This window comes from Canis aureus, chromosome 4 (assembly GCF_053574225.1).
Source record: "Canis aureus isolate CA01 chromosome 4, VMU_Caureus_v.1.0, whole genome shotgun sequence".
NCBI classification, from domain to species: Eukaryota; Metazoa; Chordata; class Mammalia; order Carnivora; family Canidae; genus Canis; species Canis aureus.
Window position 1 is genome coordinate 4,689,128 of NC_135614.1, and position 18,901 is coordinate 4,708,028.

An 18,901-nucleotide genomic window follows, 5' to 3' on the forward strand; every position below is an offset into this window, starting at 1 on the left:
CCCCTGCTTGTGCTCACTCGCTCTCTCAAATCAATAAGTAAAATCTTAATTGAAAAAATTAAAATATAGGGATGACTGGATAGCTCAGTGGTTGAGCGTCTGCCTTTGGTTCAGGGCGTGATCCCAGGGTCCTGGGATCAAGTCCCACGTCAGGCTCCTTTCAGGGAGCCTACTTCTCCCTCTGCCTGTGTCTCTGCCTCTCTCTCTGTGTTTCTCATGAATAAATAAAATTTTTTAAAAATAAATAAATAAAAATCATACCTAAATGGTTCTCTTCTTGTTTCAACTGTGGCAGTGGCTATTTTTTTTTATTTTTTAAATATTTTATTTATTCATTCATGAGAGACACAGAGAGAGGCAGACCCAGGCAGAGGGAGAAGCAGGCTCCCTGCAGGGAGCTGATGTAGGACTTGATCCTAGGACCCTGGGATTACGCCCTGAGCCAAAGGCAGATGCTCAACTGCTGAGCCACCCAGGAGTCCCAAAGGCTGACTACTTACACTGTTAGCCCTTGACTAAAGTCAGTCCATAGTTTTAAGATCCGAGGATGAAATATACTATCCTACCACACCTCTCTCTGACAAAAGCCACTTTCTGGGGTAAGGGATGTGTTATCACTCCCTAAATCTCACTTCCTTTAGTCTCATTCTATTTTCTGGAGAATAAAATGAAAACAAGTAAGACTGAAGAGGATTTTTAACCCTATTCCACACTCACTCACTGGGATGAATTCAATGAAATAAATTCTGAATGAGAGAAGGAGGTGTTCCTTTTACTGATCCTTGTATTTTATTTCAATTTTCTTGAAGGAACATAAGGAACAAAAATATTTCAATTCAGAGAAATATTAAATTCTAAATTATCAGGGTGCATAATTTCCCATGTGTGCTATTTGTAGGTTTTCTAAGGGTCTGTTTATATACATATAATTTTTTATTGTTTTGCTTAAAAATACTACCTCAGAATATATCATTGAAATATTATGGGGAAAACATAAAATTTAAAGCTATTTTTCTAATGGTTGGCATGTTCCTTTTATTATTTTTTAATTTTTTCCTTTTATTTTTTTTTAATTTTTGTTTTTATTTTTTTATTAGTTCTATTTTATTACTTCTATTACTGTTCCTTATTGGAACATCAAAGCACCAAACATAATAGTCAATATCACACCTATTTGTCAAGTCTTGAATAAGTGGCAAATCTAAGATTCAGACAATATTTTTGAAGCAAGTACGATTTTCTACAAAGAGGCTGCCATCATTACAAACCATAGAGCCCTGGCAGTCTGGAATTTTCAATAACCAATAGCAAGTCTGATGATTAAAATGGTTAGCTTGTGGCCAAAAGTATGTTTTCAGAGCAGTGTCTAATAGAGCTGGGGCCGTATGAGTTCTAAATCTAAGTGAAGGCACTGCCTGGGCAAATCACCTGTGTACATTTCCCACACCTCATCTCCACCAGAATTCATTTAAATGTAAGAAAAACATGTACACTTCTTTGACCTAAGAAACAAAATTGCTTGGCACACACGTCACCACCACTTAGAATAACATACGAAATTAACCCACAAATGGTTTCTGAAATCATAAAAATCATATCTTTATCACTTACCAGATAGTAACATATGCTCCTCAAAAACAGTGGCTGGTGGAACTCTAGGCTTACAGTTTTTCACAGCTTTAGCAATCTCCCTAAGTTAAAAGAGAAAACACGACATCCGTTAATTCAGAATAAAATAAATTTAATTAAACTAACCTCCAGCTATGAAATTAAATTTATTTAACATAAGTATGCACATAATTATATACCTAATTCCAAATGTGCAGCAACAGTTATGCCTTTCGGTTTCCTCAGCAATGTAGAAAATGAACGTGTAAACTTTAACTTTTTTGTATTTTCCCAGTCTGGTGTGTACTCACTGCACCACTTTTTGCCCTCAGAGATATAAACCAAGGTACCTGACGGTTTACACAAATGCAAACAGCAAATCTCCTCCTATCTTTCCCAAGCCCATGAATTTCCTTTACTCCCTGAAATATGTGCTTGCTTCTTAGTGGCTTAAAAGGAAAAAAAGGCCTCATCATTGAGAAGGAGGAGCATATGGGAGAGGAGGTACCAGGAACAGAGGCCTGTATCTTTAGGTCTGTTTTCCCAAACACAGAAAGCACATAGTAGGGTGGGTACAGAGTAATAAATCACTAAGGTCATTACTCTTAAAAATTTGCATTGATAATGCATGTACTTCTTTTTTTATTTATTTATTCATGACAAACACATAAAGAGGCAGAGACATAGGCAAAATGAGAAGCAGGCTCCATGCAGGGAGCCCGATGAGGGAGTCAATCCCGGGACTCTGGGATCACACCCTGAGCCAAAGACAGACGCTCAACCACTGAGCCACCCAGGTGTCCCATTTTATGCATATACTTTTTAACCTTATTGGCTGTAGTTAATTAGGTCTTTGATCAACCTGGAAAATTCTGGCTCCTCCACTAATTTATCAGAGCCAGTATGAACTCCACTCTGCTGCCCCCTAGATTGGCATGCAGATGCCGAAAGCAAAAGCAGCAAACACAAACACAAACACACACACACACACACACACACACACAGGCAGACAAATACCTTAGGTAAATAGATAACAGATAAGACATATATATACCTGCATGTAGATAAACCCATACAAAGAAACACAAATACACCGGTATTTTTAAAACAACTTTTTAAAAAGAAGAAGATAATCTTATAAACAAAAGGAGATTCAAAGATAAGCTACATTCAATTATTGACAGCTTTTAGATATTATTTGGGGTGCCTGGGGGGCTCGGTCAATTAAGTGCCTGACCTTCAGCTCAGGTCATTATACCAGGGTCCTGGGATTGAGCCCTGCAAAGGCTATCTGCTCAGTGGGGAGTCTGCTTCCCCCTCTCCCTCTGCCACTCACTTGTGTGCTTGTTCTCTTTCTCTCTCTCAAATGAATAAATAAAATCTTTTTTTTATGCATTTTTTTTTTTAGATTTTTATTTATTTACTCATGAGAGAGAGAGAGAGCGAGAGAGCGGTAGAGACACAGGCAGAGGGAGAAGCAGGCACCATGCAGGGAGCCTGATGTGGGACTCGATCCCGGGTCTCCAGGATCAGGCCCTGGATGAAGGCAGCGCTAAACCGCTGAGCCACCCAGGCTGCCCAATAAAATCTTTTTTAAAAAAAGATATATTTAAAAATTACATAGGCTCTTAAGAGAGCCCATCAGAAACCAACAAAAACATTGAAATGTTAGGTAATTAATTCAGAAACAGTGGACATATCGCATGCATGAAAACAGACTCAGAACACTGAGATGACTGGCTCAAAATATGATCATCAATCTCTGTAGAAAAAAACAAACTACATTAGAAACGACAAATACCCACCATTTGCTTCGACATGGATGGAACTGGAGGGTATTATGCTGAGTGAAATAAGTCAATCGGAGAAGGACAAACATTATATGGTCTCATACATTTGGGGAATATAAAAAATAGCAGAAGGGGAAAAAATGGTAGAAGGGAATAAAGGGGAAAGGAGAAAAAATGAGTGGGATTTATCAGTAAGGGAGACAGAACATGAGAGACTCCTAACTCTGGGAAATGAACACAGGGTGGTGGAAAGGGAGCTGGGCGGGGGGTGGGGGTGACTGGGTGACGAGCACTGAGGGGGGCACTTGATGGGATGAGCACTGGGTGTTATGCTATATGTTGGCAAATTGAACTCCAATTAAAAAGAAAAAAAGAAAAAAAAACTACAAATAGTCCTAAACTATACTCTATTCCACTGGACTGTAACACTCTTATAAGCCACAAAATGGCAAGGATCTGGACACACCCTTTACCAGGCTCTTCTTCCACATCCCTGGGCTTTATATGTTTTATACGAAGCCATTGCTTAATCCAATGACTGTGTGACTTCTCTTGACCTTAAGGGGCTTGGCTGTCTTACCGTCTTTTCCTTCCACGAGAGAACTAATGGAGACGTGTATTTTTCACAATATAAAGGTATCTGAGTTTGCTGGGGCTGCCAAGATAAAATACCACAGGCTGAGTAGCTTAAACAGCAGGAATTTCTCAAGGTTTAGAAGCTAGAAGTCTGAGACAGAGGTTTTGGCAGAGCTGGTCTCCTCCCAGGCTTCTCCACCTTGTAGCCAGCTATCTTCTCCCTGTATGTTCACTCTGTTCCTTCCTCTATGTATCTGTGCCATAATCTCTTCTTTTTTAAAATCTTACTTAAATGTAATTTATTAACATATAATGTATTATTGGTTTCAGAGGTAGAGGTCAGTGACTCATCAGTCTTATATAACACCCGGGGTTCATTACATTATATCACATGCCATCCTAATGTCTTCTTCAAAAGACACCAGTTATATTGGATTACGGTCCACCTATAGAATCTCATTTTACCTTTATTATCTCTTTAAAACCCTATCTCCAAATACAGTCACACTCAAAGGAACTAGGAGGTTGGGACTTCAACACACGAATGTTGGTGGGTGAAGGACACCGTTCATCTTGTAAGAAAAGATAAAATATTTAGAAGTGATTATTACCTGATATGATCTGGTGACGTACCACAGCAACCACCAACTATATTGACCAAGCCATCCATAGCAAAGTCCTGCATTTGGGGGGGAAAAAAAAGAGTTTCACAGAGTCCCTATGAATTCTATTTTTTTTAAAGATTTTATTTATTTGAGAAAGAGAGAGAGAGAGAGAACAAGTGGCAGGGAGTGGGGGCAGGGGGCAGGCAGAGGGAGAGGGAGAAGCAGACTCCCCACTGAGCAGGGAGCCTGATGCAGGGCTCAATCCCAGGAGCCTGAGATTATGACCTGATCCAAAGGTAGACGCTTAACAGACTGAGCCACTCAGTCACCCCAAGTCCATCAATTCTAAACTCACCTCCACCAATTCAGCACAAAGAGATTACATTTCCTGAATAATGAATTTTTCATTAAAAAGAATTAAACATACTTAACCCAAGACATAAAGCTTTCACATACCCTGAATGTGAGTTTAAAAGCAGAGCATAGTTTAGATACTATGAAATCCTTTATATCATTTAAAGTGCAATGACAATCATTTGCCTACTTGATCATAATAAAGTTGTTTTTTGTTTTTTTTTTACCCTTATGCTGAGCTGAATGAATGTGAGTTGGATAGTGTATTAAATAATGCATAAAATGGCCATTAATTTTAACACTTAATTTTAAATTTTAAAAAGTTAAGAATTCAGGGGCATCTGGGCGACTCAGTTAAGAGTCTGCCTTCGCCTGAGGTCATGATCCCAGGGTCCTGAAATAGAGCCCTGTGTCAGGCTCCTTGCTCAGTGGGGAGTCTGCTTCTCCCTCTGCCTCTGCCCTTCCTCCCCCTCATGCACGTGAGCATGCTCTCTCTAATAAATAAATAAAATCTTTAAAAATAAATAATTAAAGACCTAAAAATTCAGTTCCTCAGTCACATTGCAAGTTCTCCATAACCATATGGCAGTGGTAACCTACTGGTCAGTGTGGGTCTAGAGTTCAAACACATGCTAGTTAGCAAAGGGCAACCTAACGGAGCCAAGAAGTCAAGAAACTGAAAAGTCAGAGTACTAGAAAGATCATCTACTAAATAAGGCACTGAAATCACAAGAATTAAGTCAGAAATCAGAGATAATGTTAGTGAGCCAGAAGCTAAAAGTTCAAGGAAAGAGGAAGAGACCCAGGGGTTAATTTGGTTGGGGCAGAGTCGGGGAGGGGAGCCACCACTTGGGAGGGTTGTAGAGGACAGCCAAGTCTCAATTAGTTTGGGTTGGATCTGACTGGGGACTTTCCCAACAGCCACCAGTGCAGGATAGGGAGACAGGGAGCCCCTCCCTCTGCCTCTATCATCTTAACTCAGAGTGTTAAGCCTTTGTTATCTACACACCAGGATTTCTTTAGGAGAAAAATCCTCTTCTAAATATTCTAAATCTAAGATTCCATTTCTCTATCTCTTAAAAACCAAAGTGAAAGACCATCCTTCACCTTTAGCTGCATGGCCATCATTTGCGGAGTTTCATCGTAGTCACCAAATGTGTTGGGAAGACCTAAGAAATCATATTTCAAGCATTACTGAAAGCCATCTTAACAAATAGGCTATGGTGTTTGTGAAGACAGTAGTTAAGTTTAAAAGTCAGAAAATGTTATATTAAAAAAAGAGAAAATATTACATTTATAATTTAATGGTGATTACTTGCAAAAACAATAGTTTCTAATATTGACCATAGTAAACAGAGATACCACACCTCCTCTCCACACCCCCAAAAAATCACAGAGGCAAAATAAACTATTTCTCTTCCAATTGATAGAAGAATCACTATTATATGGGACAGAATTTCTCCACTGCCACCCCTTCCCACAAAGGAAACTCAACCTTGTCATCCAGCTGCTTGGGGTAGAGGTTGGGGGAGTATTACATACCCTTTGAACTAATGAGCACCTGATATGTGATTTAAAACAAACGCAAAATACAACCAGTCTTCTTTCAAATCAATTTTCCCAAGTAAAATTCTGGCATCAAACTAACCAATTTCCTGTTTTATTTATTAGCCCTTTCCAGTTATCTTACTCCTTGTGGGAAATAAAATTTGCTGAGCATTAAAATATATATATTGGGAGAAAGAAAGCTGGAAAATGATTTTTTAGCCCTAAGTAGCTAAGCAAATGCTCAAATACATTCACCAGGAAATCTGGTTAATCCAGAATAGATTACCAATTTCTAATTGGATAGTTTGAGAACTGTCTATAAATATCTTAAAATATATATAGTAAACTACAAATCCTAACTTTTAGAAGGGAAAAAGCTGACACATAGATTGTTAATGCAGCAGAACAGAGAAGAGGGCTCCCTCTCTTCTTATTTGCACTCATCTCTTTGGCCACATTCACAGGGCCAGTGCTGTCACCTAGAGCAAGGTTGTGATCAGTTATGTAACTAGGCTTCATTCCTCCAAAGTTCTTTCCAGTCCTGAAGCTCTTAGGGTGAGTCAGACTATTCCTTCAAGTCTAGAGGCAAGCAGTAGTCTAGACCCAAATACCCTTCATTTAGAAAACTGCCACTGCATGTCAACTCTGTAAAAGACCTACAAAAGAAACTCTTTCAGCCAACTCTTTTAACTCTACCTACCTCTGTCCTGTGTATCTGGATTTCCCCACGTGCAACTCCCTAGAAATACATACCTGCATTGGGATAACAGAGGACATAGGCTGTTGTACATTTTCCAATTGTTTCAATAAAAGGTCTCATTTCAGCCGCACCCAGAGCACAGTTTAATCCGATACTGTAAAAACCAAAAGAAGAGATGAGGAACATTTTCCTATATACAAAGTATTTATCTTAAGTTTATTTAACAAACACACAGAACACCCATCCATGATAAAAACTCTCAGAAAACCAGGACTAGAAGGGAACTTCATCAACTTGATAAAGAGTATCTAAAAAAAACCCTATAGCTGACATCATAACTTAAGGATGTAAAACTAGATGCTTTCCCCCAAGATGGGAAACAAAATAAAGAATGCCCATTTTCAACTCCTACTCAACATCATACTGCAAGTCCTGACTAGTGTACGAAGAGGAGGAAAATACAAGGTATACAGATTGGAAAGGAAGACATAAAATCGTCTTTGTTCACAGATAAGACTGTCAATGTAGAGGGGGTAGGGAAAGATGGCGGAGGAGTAGTCACCTGTTGGCTCTAATCAGGCCAAAATTAAAAATCAATTAAATGAGATGCAATCCAAACTGGAGGTCCTAACGACGAGGGTTAATGAGGTAGAAGAGTGAGTGACAAAGAAGACAAGTTGATGGTAAGGAAGGAAGCTGAGGAAAAAAGAGAAAAACAATTAAAAGACCATGAGGAAAGGTTAAGGGCAATAAATGACAGCCTCAGAAGGAAAAATCTACATTTAATTGGGGTTCCAGAAGGTGTCAAAAGGGACAGAGGACCAGGAAGTGTATTTGAACAAATCATAGCTGAGAACTTCCCTAACTTGGGGAGGGAAACAGGCATTCAGATCCAGAGATAGAGAGATTTCCCCCCCTAAAACCAATAAAAACCATTCAACACCTCGACATTTAATAGTGAAACTTGCAAATTCCAAAGAAAAAGAGAAAATCCTTAAGGCAGCAAGAGACAAGAGATCCCTAACTTATATGGGTAGAAATATTAGATTAACAGCAGACCTCTCCACAGAGACCTGGCAGGCCAGAAAGGACTGGCAGGATATATTCAGGGTCCTAAATGAGAAGAACATGAAGCCAAGAATATTCTATCCAGCAAGGCTCTCATTCAGAATAGAAGTAGAGATAAAGAGCATCCAAGATAGGCAGAAACTGAAAGAATATGTGAACACAAAACCAGCTCTGCAAGAAATATTAAGGGGGACTCTATAAAAGAAAGAGAAAGTCTAAAGAAACAATCCACAAAAACAGGGACTGAATAGGTATCATGATGACACTAAATTCATATCTTTCAATAGTAACTCTGAACGTGAATGGGCTTAATGATCCCATCAAAAGGCACAGGATTTCAGACTGGATAAAAAAGCAAGACTCATCTATTTGCTGCCTACAAGAGACTCATTTTAGACCTAAGGACACCTACAGCCTGAAAATGAAACGTTGGAGAACCATTTATCATTCAAATGGTCCTCAAAAGAAAGCAGGGGTAGCCATCCTCATTTCAGATGAATTAAAGTTTGTCCTAAAGACTGTAGTAGGAGATGAAGAGGGACACAGTATCATACTTAAAGGATCTATTCAACAAGAGGACCTAACGATCACGAATATTTATGCCCCTAATGTGGGAGCTGCCAAGTATATCAATCAATTAATAACCAAAGTTAAGACATACTTAGATAATAATACACTAATACTGGGAGACTTCAACACGGGGCTTTCTGCAAATGACAAATCTTCTAAGCACAACAACTCCAAAGAAACAAGACCTTTAAATGATACACTGGACCAGATGGATTTCACAGATATTTACAGAACTTTACATCCAAACGCAACTGAATACACATTCTTCTCAAGTGCACATGGAACTTTCTCCAGAATGGACCACATACTGGGTCACATATCAGGTATCAACTGATGCCGAAAGATTGGGATTGTCCCCTGCATATTTTCAGACCATAATGCTTTGAAACTTGAACACAATCACAAGAAGAAATTTGGAAGAAATTCAAACACATGGAGGTTAAAGAGCATCCTGCTAAAAGATGAAAGGGTCAACTAGGAAATTAGAGAAGAATTAAAAAGATTCATGGAAACTAATGAGAATGAAGATACAACCATTCAAAATCTTTGGGATACAGCAAAAACAGTCCTGAAAGGGAAATACATCGCAATACAAGCATCCCTCAAAAAATGGGAAAAAAATCAAATACACAAGCTAACCTTGCACCTAAAGGAACTGGAGAAAGAACAGCAAATAAAATCTACACCAAGCAGAAGAGAGTTAATAAAGATTCGAGCGGAATTCAATGAAATAGAGACCAGAAGAACTGCAGAACAGATCAACAAAACCAGGAGTTGGTTCTTTGAAAGAATTAGTAAGATAGATAAACCATTAGCCAGCCTTATTAAAAACAAAAAGGAGGGCAGCCCCGGTGGCACAGTGGTTTAGCGCCGCCTGCAGCCCAGGGCGTGATCCTGGAGACCCTGGATCGAGTCCCACATCAGGCTCTCTGCATGGAGCCTGCTTCTCCGAACTCTGCCTGTGCCTCTGCCTCTCTCTCTCTCTCTGTGTGTGTGTGTGTGTGTCTCTATGAATAAATAAATCTTTAAAAAAAAAAAGACTCTAATTAATAAAATCATGAATGAGAAAGGAGAGATCACTATCAACACCAAGGAAATACAAACGATTTTAAAAACATACTATGAGCAGCTATACGCCAATAAATTAGGCAATCTAGAAGAAATGGATGCATTTCTGGAAAACCACAAACTACCAAAACTGAAACAGAAGAAATACAAAACCTGAACAGACCAATAACCAGGGAGGAAATTGAAACAGTCATCAAAAACTCCAAAGACACAAAAGTCCAGGGCCAGATGGCTTCCCAGGGGAATTCTATCAAATGTTTAAAGAAGAAACCATACCTATTCTACTAAAGCTGTTCCAAAAGATAGAAAGGGATGGAATACTTCCAAACCTGTTTTATGAGGCCAGCATCACCTTAATTGCAAAACCAGATGAAGACCCTACCAAAAAGGAGAATTATAGACCAATAACCCTGAAGAACACAGATGCAAAAATTCTCAACAAGATACTAGCCAAAAGGATCCAAAAGTACATTAAGAAGATTATTCACCATGACCAAAAGGGATTTATCCCCAGGATGCAAGGCTGGTTCAACACTCATAAAGCAATCAACAAGATAGATCATATCAACAAGAGAAAAAACAAGAGCCATGTGATCATCTCAATAGATGCAGAGAAAGCATTTGACAAAACACAGCATCCATTCCTGATCAAAACTCTGCAGAGTGTAGGGATAGAGGGAACATTCTTCAGTATCTAAAAAGCCATCTACGAAAAGCCCACAGCAAATATCATTCTTAATGGGGAAACACTGGGAGCCTTTCCCCTAGGATCACGAAACGACAGGGATGTCCACTCTCACCACTGCTATTCAACATAGTACTAGTCCTAGCCTCAGAAATCAGGCAACAAAAAGAAACAAAAGGCATTCAAATTGGCAAAGAAAAAGTCAAACTCTCCTCTTTGCAGATGACATGATACTGTACATAGAAAACCCAAAAGACTCCACTCCAAGATTGCTAGAACTCATACAGCAATTCATCAGTGTGGCAGGATACAGAATCAATGCCCAGAAATCAGTGGCATTTCTATACACTAACAATGAGACTGAAGAAAGAGAAATTAAGGAATCAGTTCCATTTACAATTGCACCCAAAAGCAAAAGATACCTAAGAATAAACCTAACCGAAGAGGTAAAGGATCTATACCCTAAAAACTACAGAACACTTCTGAAAGAAATTGAGGAAGACACAAAGAGATGGAAAAATACTCCATGCTCATGGATTGGAAGAAATAATATTGTGAAAATGCCAATGCTACCCAGGGCAATTTACACATTCAATGCAATCCCTATCAAAATACCATGGACTTTCTTCAGAGAGTTGGAACAAATCATCTTAAGATTTGTGTGGAATCAGAAAAGACCCCGAGGGATCCCTGGGTGGCGCAGCAGTTTGGCGCCTGCCTTTGGCCCAGGGCGCGATCCTGGAGACCCGGGATTGAATCCCACATCGGGCTCCCGGTGCATGAAGCCTGCTTCTCCCTCTGCCTGTGTTTCTGCCTCTCTCTCTCTCTCTCTCTCTGTGTGTGACTATCATAAATAAATAAAAATTTATTAAAAAAAAAAAAAAAGAAAAGACCCCGAATAGCCAGGGGAATATTGAAAAAGAAAACCAGAGCCAGGGGCATCTCAATGACGGATTTCAGGTTGTACTACAAAGCTGTGATCATCAAGACAGTGTGGTACTGGCACAAAAACAGACACATAGATCAATGGAACAGAATAAAGAACCCAGAAATGGGCCCTCAACTCTATGGTCAACTAATATTCGACAAAGCAGGAAAGATTATCCACTGGAAAAAGGACAGTCTCTTCAATAAATGGTACCGGGAAAACTGAACAGTCACATACAGAAGAATGAAACTAGACCATTCTCTTACACCAGACACAAAGATAAACTCAAAATGGATGAAAGATCTAAATATAAGACAAGAATCTATCAAAATCCTAGAGGAGAACACAGGCAACACCCTTTTTGAACTCAGCCACAGTAACTTCTTGCAAGATCCATCTACAAAGGCAAGAGAAACAAAAGCAAAAATGAACTACTGGGACTTCATCAAGATAAAACGCTTCTGCACAGCAAAAGAAACAGTCAACAAAACTAAAAGACAACCTACAGAATGGGAGAAGATATTTGCAAATGACCTACCAGATAAAGGGCTAGTATCCAAGATCTATAAAGAACTTATTAAACTCAACACCAAAAAAACAAACAATCCAATCGTGAAATGGGCAGATCACATAAACAGAAATTTTACAGAGAAAGACATGGACAAGGCCAACAAGACATGAGAAAATGCTCCGCATCACTGGCCATCAGGGAAATACAAATCAAAACCACAATGAGATACCACCTCACACCAGTGAGAATGGGGAAAATTAACAAGACAGGAAACAACAAATGTTGGAGAGGATGTGGAGAAAGGGGAAACCACTTGCACTGTTGGTGGGAATGTGAACTGGTGCAGCCACTCTGGAAAACTGTGTGGAGGTTCCCCAAAGAGTTAATAAAAGAACTGCCCTACGACCCAGCCATTGCACTGCTGGGGATTTACCCCAAAGATACAGATGCAGTGAAACAGCAGGACACCTTCACCCCGATGTTTCTAGCAGCAACGTCCACAATAGCCAAACTGTGGAAGGAGCCTCGGTGTCCATCGAAAGATGAATGGATAAAGAAGATGTGGTCTATGTATACAATGGAATATTACTCAGCCTTTAGAAACGACGAATACCGACCATTTGCTTCAACGTGGATGGAACTGGAGGGTATTAAGCTGAGTGAAGTCAATCGGAGAAGGACAAACATTATATGGTCTCATTCATTTGGGGAATAATGAAAAATAGTGAAAAGGAATAAAGGTGAAAGGAGAGAAAATGAGTGGGAAATATCAGAGAGGGTGACAGAACATGAGAGATTCCTAATTCTGGGAAACGAACAAGGGGTTGTGGAAAGGGTCGTGGGTGGGGGGTTGGGGTGACTGGGTGACGGGCACTGAGGGGGGCACTTGACAGGATGAGCACTGGGTCTTATGTTGGCAAATTGAACTCCAATAAAAATATATATACAAAAAAACCCTGTCAATTTAGAAAATCCCAAAGAATCAACTAAAAAATTCTTGGAACCAATAAGCAATTATAGCAAGGTTGGAAAATACAAGGTTAATATACAGAAGTCAACTGTTTACCCATATACCAGCCATGAGCTACTGAAATTAGAAATTAAAAACACAGTACCATTTACATCAGCATCAAAACAAATTAAATAGTGGGGTATATTCTAACAAAATATGTACAAGACTACATAAAGAACTACAAGTCTTAAGAGATAAATCAGGGCAAATCTAAGTAAGTGAAAAGATATTTCATGTACATGAATTAGGAAGACTCAGCATTGTTAAGATGCCAGCTCTTCCCAATTTTATTTATAGAAAATTCATTCACACAAATCCAATGAAAATTTTAGCCAGTTATTTTCTAGATATCAACAGCCTGAGTCTAAAGTGTATATGGACAGGCAAACAACCCAGAATAGCTAATATGATATTGAAGGAGAAGAACAAAGTCAAAGAACTGACACTACATGACTTCAAGACTCACTAAAACCTAAACTAATCAATGATATTGGTGAAAGAGACAAATAGATCAATGGAATGAAATAGTCTAGAGAAAGAAACACACAAATACAGTCAAAGATCATTATCATTGACAAAGGAGCAAAGGCAAGCCAAGGGACAAAGGACTTCCTTTTCAACAAATGGACATTCACATCTAAAAAAATTCAACAAGATACAGACCTTACATCTTCCACAGAAAAGTAAGTCAAAAGGCATCAGACCTAAATATAAACAGCAAACTATTAAAGATATAAATATATATTAAAAGGTAATACAGCCTGAAGCTTGGGGATCCCTGGGTGGCGCAGTGGTTTGGCGCCTGCCTTTGGCCCAGGGCACGATTCTGGGGACCCGGGATCGAATCCCACATTGGGCTCCCGGTGCATGGAGCCTGCTTCTCCCTCTGCCTGTGTCTCTGCCTCTCTCTCTCTCTCTCTGTGACTATCATAAATAAATAAATTTAAAAAATTTAAAAAAAAATACAGCCTGAAGCTAATACTATATGTTAACTAATTGAATTTAAATAAAAACTTCGAAAAAGAAAAAAAAAGAAAGAAAGAACACAGGAGACTTTGATGGCCATGAGTTTAGCCATGAGCTTTTAGATAAAACACTGAAAGTGGGATCAGTGAAAGAAAAAACGGATACACTAGATTTCACTAAAACCAACAACTTCTGCTCAGTGAAAGACACTATATTGTTAAAAGCATGAGAAAACAACCACAGATTGGGAGAAAATATTTGTAAATCATATATTTAATAAAGAAATGATAACCAAAAGTAAAAATTCTTAAAACTCAATAATAAATATACATGCATCCAACATTGGAGCAAAAAAATATATAAAGCAATTATTAACAGAGCCAAAGGGAGAAAGTGACAGCAATACAATAGAGGACTTTAACACATCACTTCCATCAATGGTGATCATCCAGAGAGAAAATCAATAAGGACACATTGGCCTTAATACGACATATTAGACCAATGAGTGTAACTGATACCTATAACATTCCATCCAAAAGCATCAGAACACACTCTCGTTCTCAAGTGGACACAGAACATTCCCTACAACACATGGTAGGTAGGCCACATAACAAGTCTCAAAAAAATTAAAGAAGACTGAAATCATATCAAGGATCTTTTCCAACCACAATGGTATAAAACCAGATAAGATCAATTACAGGAAGAAAACTGGAAAAACAATAAATAGGTGGAGATTAAGCAGGTTACTGAACTACTGAGTCACAGAAGAAATCAAAGGAGAAATTTAAAAATACTTAGAGACAAATGAAAACAGAAATATGACACACCAAAATCTATGGGCAGCAGCAAAAGTGACTTTCTAAGAGGAAAATTCAGAGTAATAGAGGCCAATCTCAAGAATTAAGAGAAATCTCCAATGAACAATTTAACTTTCCATCAGAGGAACCAGAATTAGAGTATACAAAGCCCAAAGTCAGCAGAAGGAAGGGAATAATAAAGTTCAGAGTAAAAATAAATGGAATAGACGAGGGACCTAGCTGGCTGGGTAAGGTAAGCAAGCAGCCAACTCTTGATTTCCGCTCAGGTCATGATCTGTCAAGGTCCTAAGATCGAGCCCCGAGTCAGGAGTCAGGCTCTGTGTTCAGCAGGGAATCAGAGCTGCTTGAGATTCTAACTCTCTCCCTCTCCCTTTGCCCCTCCCCCACTTGTGCACGCGCGCTCATGCTCTATCTCTCTCTCTCTCTCAACTAAATAAATAAATATTTTAAAAAATAAATGAGCCTAAAAAACAAATAGAAAAGATCAATGAAACTAAGACACTGGGGGTTATTCTGTATGTTAGTAAATTGAAGACCAATAAAAAATAAATTAAAAAAATAAAATAAAATAAAAATAAAACCAAAAAAAAAAAAAAAGAAACTAAGAGCTGGTTCTCTGAAAAGATAAAATTGACAAACCTTTAACTAAACTCACTAACAATAAAGGAGATGGCTCAAATAAAATCAGAAATGAAAGTGGAGAGGTTACAACTGACACCACAGGAATATAAAAAATCATGAGACTATTATAAATGATTATATGCAAACAAATTGAACCTACAAGAAATGGATAAATTCCTAGAAACTACAACCTTCCAAGACTGAATCACAAAGAAAAAGAAAATCTCAATAGACTAATTACTAGTAAGAAGACTGAAGCAGTAATCAAAAACCTCTCAAAAAACAGAAGTCAGGGACCAGAAGGGTTCACTCAGAATTCTACCAAAACATTCTAAGAAAATTTAATACCTATCCTTCCAAAACTATTTCAAAAAACTGCAGAGGAATAAATGCTTCCAAATCTCCATAAGAAGTCAATATTATCCTGATACCAAGACCAGACAAAGACACTCATCTCTTCAAAAAAGAAGACTGCAGGCCAATATCCCTGATGAACACAGATGCAAAAATCCCCAACAAAATATTAGCAGACCAAATTCAACAATACATTGAAAGGATCATACACCATGATCAAGTGGTATTTATTCCAGGGATGCAAGGATGGTCCAACATCCTTGGACAAGTCAGCCAATGTTATATACCACGTGAATACAATGAAACATAAAAATCATAGGATCATCTCAAAAGATGGAGAAAAAGCATCTGCCGAAATTCAACATCCACTTATGATAAAAACTCTCAACAAAGAGAGTATAGAGGCAACACACCTCAACATTATATGGCAAACTTACAAGTAATGGCATAGTCAATGGTGAAAAGCTAAAGCCTTTCTTCTAAGATCAGGAAAAGGCAAGGATGCTCACTCTCTCCACTTTTATTCAACACGGTATCAGTCTTAGCTATAAGACTTAGTTACAAGTCTTAGCTATAGCAACTAAAAAGAAATAAAGGACATTCTATTGGAAAGAAGTAAAATTCACTATTTGCATATGATATGATTTTTTTTAATGATATGATTCTATATATAGAAAACCCTAAAGACTCCACTAAAAAACTGCTAGAACTGATAAATGAATTCAGTAAAGCAGGACACACAATTCTTGTCACCAAAAAAAAATTTGTTGCATTTCTGTACACTAAATAGCAAACTATTAGAAGGAAGAATTAAGAAAACAATCCCATACAATTGCATCAAAAAGAATAAAACACCTAGAATAAATTTAACCAATAGGGTGGAAAAACCTATATACTGAAAACAGTAAGATACTGATGAAAAAACTGAAGATGACACAAAGAAATGGAAAGATATCCATGCTTGTGGAATAGAAGAATACTATTAAAATGTCCATAGTACCCAAAGCAATCTACAGATTCTATAACAATCTACGGTGCAATCACATTAAAATTCCAATGCATTTTTCATAGAACTAGAACAAATAATCCTAAAATTTATATAGAACCACAAAAGACCCTCAAAGCCAAAACAGGGGATCCCTGGGTGGCGCAGCAGTTTAAAGCCTGCCTTTGGCCCAGGGCGCGATCCTGGAGACCCGGGATCGAATCCCACGTCGGGCTCCCGGTGCATGGAGTCTGCTTCTCCCTCTGCCTATGTCTCTGCCTCTCTCTCTCTCTCTCACTGTGTGCCTATCATAAATTAAAAAAAAAAAAAAAAAAGCCAAAACAATCATGAGAAAGAAAAAGAAACCTGAAGATATCACATGCCCAGATTTCAAATCATACTACAAAGCTACTGTAAACAGTATTGACATAAAAATGGACACAAAGATCAATGGAAGAAAAGAGAGCCCAAAAATAAACCCATGTCAAGTAATTTACAACAAAAGAGGCAAGAATATGCACTGGGGAAAGGACAGTCTCTCCAATAAATGGTGTTGGGAAAACCAGATAGTTACATGCAAAAGAATGAAACTGGACCATTTTCTTAACACCATACACCAAACTAAACTCAAAATGGATTAAAGACCAGATCCTAAAACTCCCAAAAGAAAACAGGCAGCAAGCTCCTTGATATCAAGCTTAGCAATGTTTTTTTGGATCTAATTCCAAAGACAAGGGAAACAAAAATGAAAATAAACAACTGAGGGGATCCCTGGGTGGCTCAGTGGTTTAGTGCCTGCCTTCGGCCCAGGGCGCGATTCTGGAGTCCCGAGATCGAGTCCCACATCGGGCTCCCTGCATGGAGCTTGCTTCTCTCTCTGCCTATGTCTCTGCCTCTCTCTCTTTCTCTCTCTCTCTCTCTCTCTGTGTCTCTCATGAATGAATAAATAAATAAAATCTTTAAAAAAAAAAGAAAATAAACAACTGAGACTACATCAAACTAAGAAAGTTCTGCACAGTAAAGAAAACAATCAATAAAACTAAAAGGCAACGTATGGAATGGGAGATGTCTACAAATCATACCTCTGGTGCTTGCTTCAGCAGCACATGTACAAAAACTGGAATGATACAGAGAAGATAAGCATGGCCCCGGCACACAGGTGACATGCAAATCATCTATCTGATAAGGGGCTAATATCTAAAATATTTAAAGAAATCATATAACTCAATAACCAAAAAATCCAATTAAAAAGTGAACAGAAAAAAAAAAAAGTGGACAGAAGAGCTGAATAGATATTCTTCCAAAGAAGATATTCAACCAACAGACACACGAAAAGAAGCTTAACATTGCTCATCATTGGGGAAATCCAAATCAAAACCACAATGAGATCACCTGACATCTGTCAGATTGGCCGGTATCAAAACGGCAAGAAACAAGTGTTGGTGAGGATGTGGAGAAAAGATAGCCTTTGTGCACTGTTGGTGGGATAGCATACTGGTGCAGCCACACTACAGAAAACACTATGAAGGTTCCTCAAAAAATTAAAGATACAAATACTATATGATCCAACAGTTCCACTACAGGGCATCTATCCAAAGAAAAGAAAAACACTAATTCAAAAAAAAAAAAAAAAAACCCCCACATGTATCCCTATGTTCACTGCAGCATTACTTATTAGCCAATCAGGGTGTTATGCCAAGTGAAGTAAGTTAGACACAGAAAGACAAATATCACATAATTTGACTTACATGTAGAATTTAAAAAAAAACAAAACAAATAGGGCATCTGGTGGATCAGCCAGTAAGGCATCTGCCTTCAGCTCAGGTCATGATCTCAGGGTCATGATCTCAGGGTCATGATTGAGCCCTATGTCAGGCTCCCTGCTTAGCAAGGAGTCTGCTTTCTCCCTCTCCCCAACCCCCTGTCTGTGCTCTTTCAAATAAATAAATAAAATCTTTAAAAAAACAAAACCCAGATTCACAGGTCTAGAGAACAGACTGATAGTTGCCAGAGGGGAGGGGGTTTGAGGGTGAAATGGGTACAAATCAAGAAGCACAAACTTCCAGTTACAAAAGATTAAGTCACTGGGAGGTAATGTACAACATGGGAAATATAGTCAGTAATACTGTGTTAA

The 18,901-nt window shown here is 38.4% G+C and overlaps 1 protein-coding gene and 1 non-coding gene across 8 annotated transcripts in view; one reads left to right on the forward strand and one right to left on the reverse strand.

Moving 5' to 3' along the window:
- MTR (5-methyltetrahydrofolate-homocysteine methyltransferase) overlaps positions 1-18,901 on the reverse strand; it is a 108,629-nt gene that overhangs the window by 70,304 nt on the left and 19,424 nt on the right. For 6 of the 7 annotated variants that reach the window (XM_077894381.1, XM_077894386.1, XM_077894380.1 and 3 more), the window contains 4 exons: positions 7,235-7,335; positions 6,041-6,102; positions 4,586-4,653; positions 1,612-1,691 (listed from right to left, as the gene is read on the reverse strand). In XM_077894381.1, the coding sequence (XP_077750507.1) occupies positions 1,612-1,691; positions 4,586-4,653; positions 6,041-6,102; positions 7,235-7,335 (311 nt within the window). Of the gene's footprint in view, positions 1-1,611; positions 1,692-4,585; positions 4,654-6,040; positions 6,103-7,234; positions 7,336-18,901 lie in introns of those variants that run through there. The other variant, XM_077894387.1, reaches the window with a different exon arrangement.
- Positions 17,855-17,966, forward strand: LOC144313173 (U6 spliceosomal RNA). The gene has a single exon (XR_013378898.1). It is a non-coding gene; the product is annotated as a U6 spliceosomal RNA (small nuclear RNA).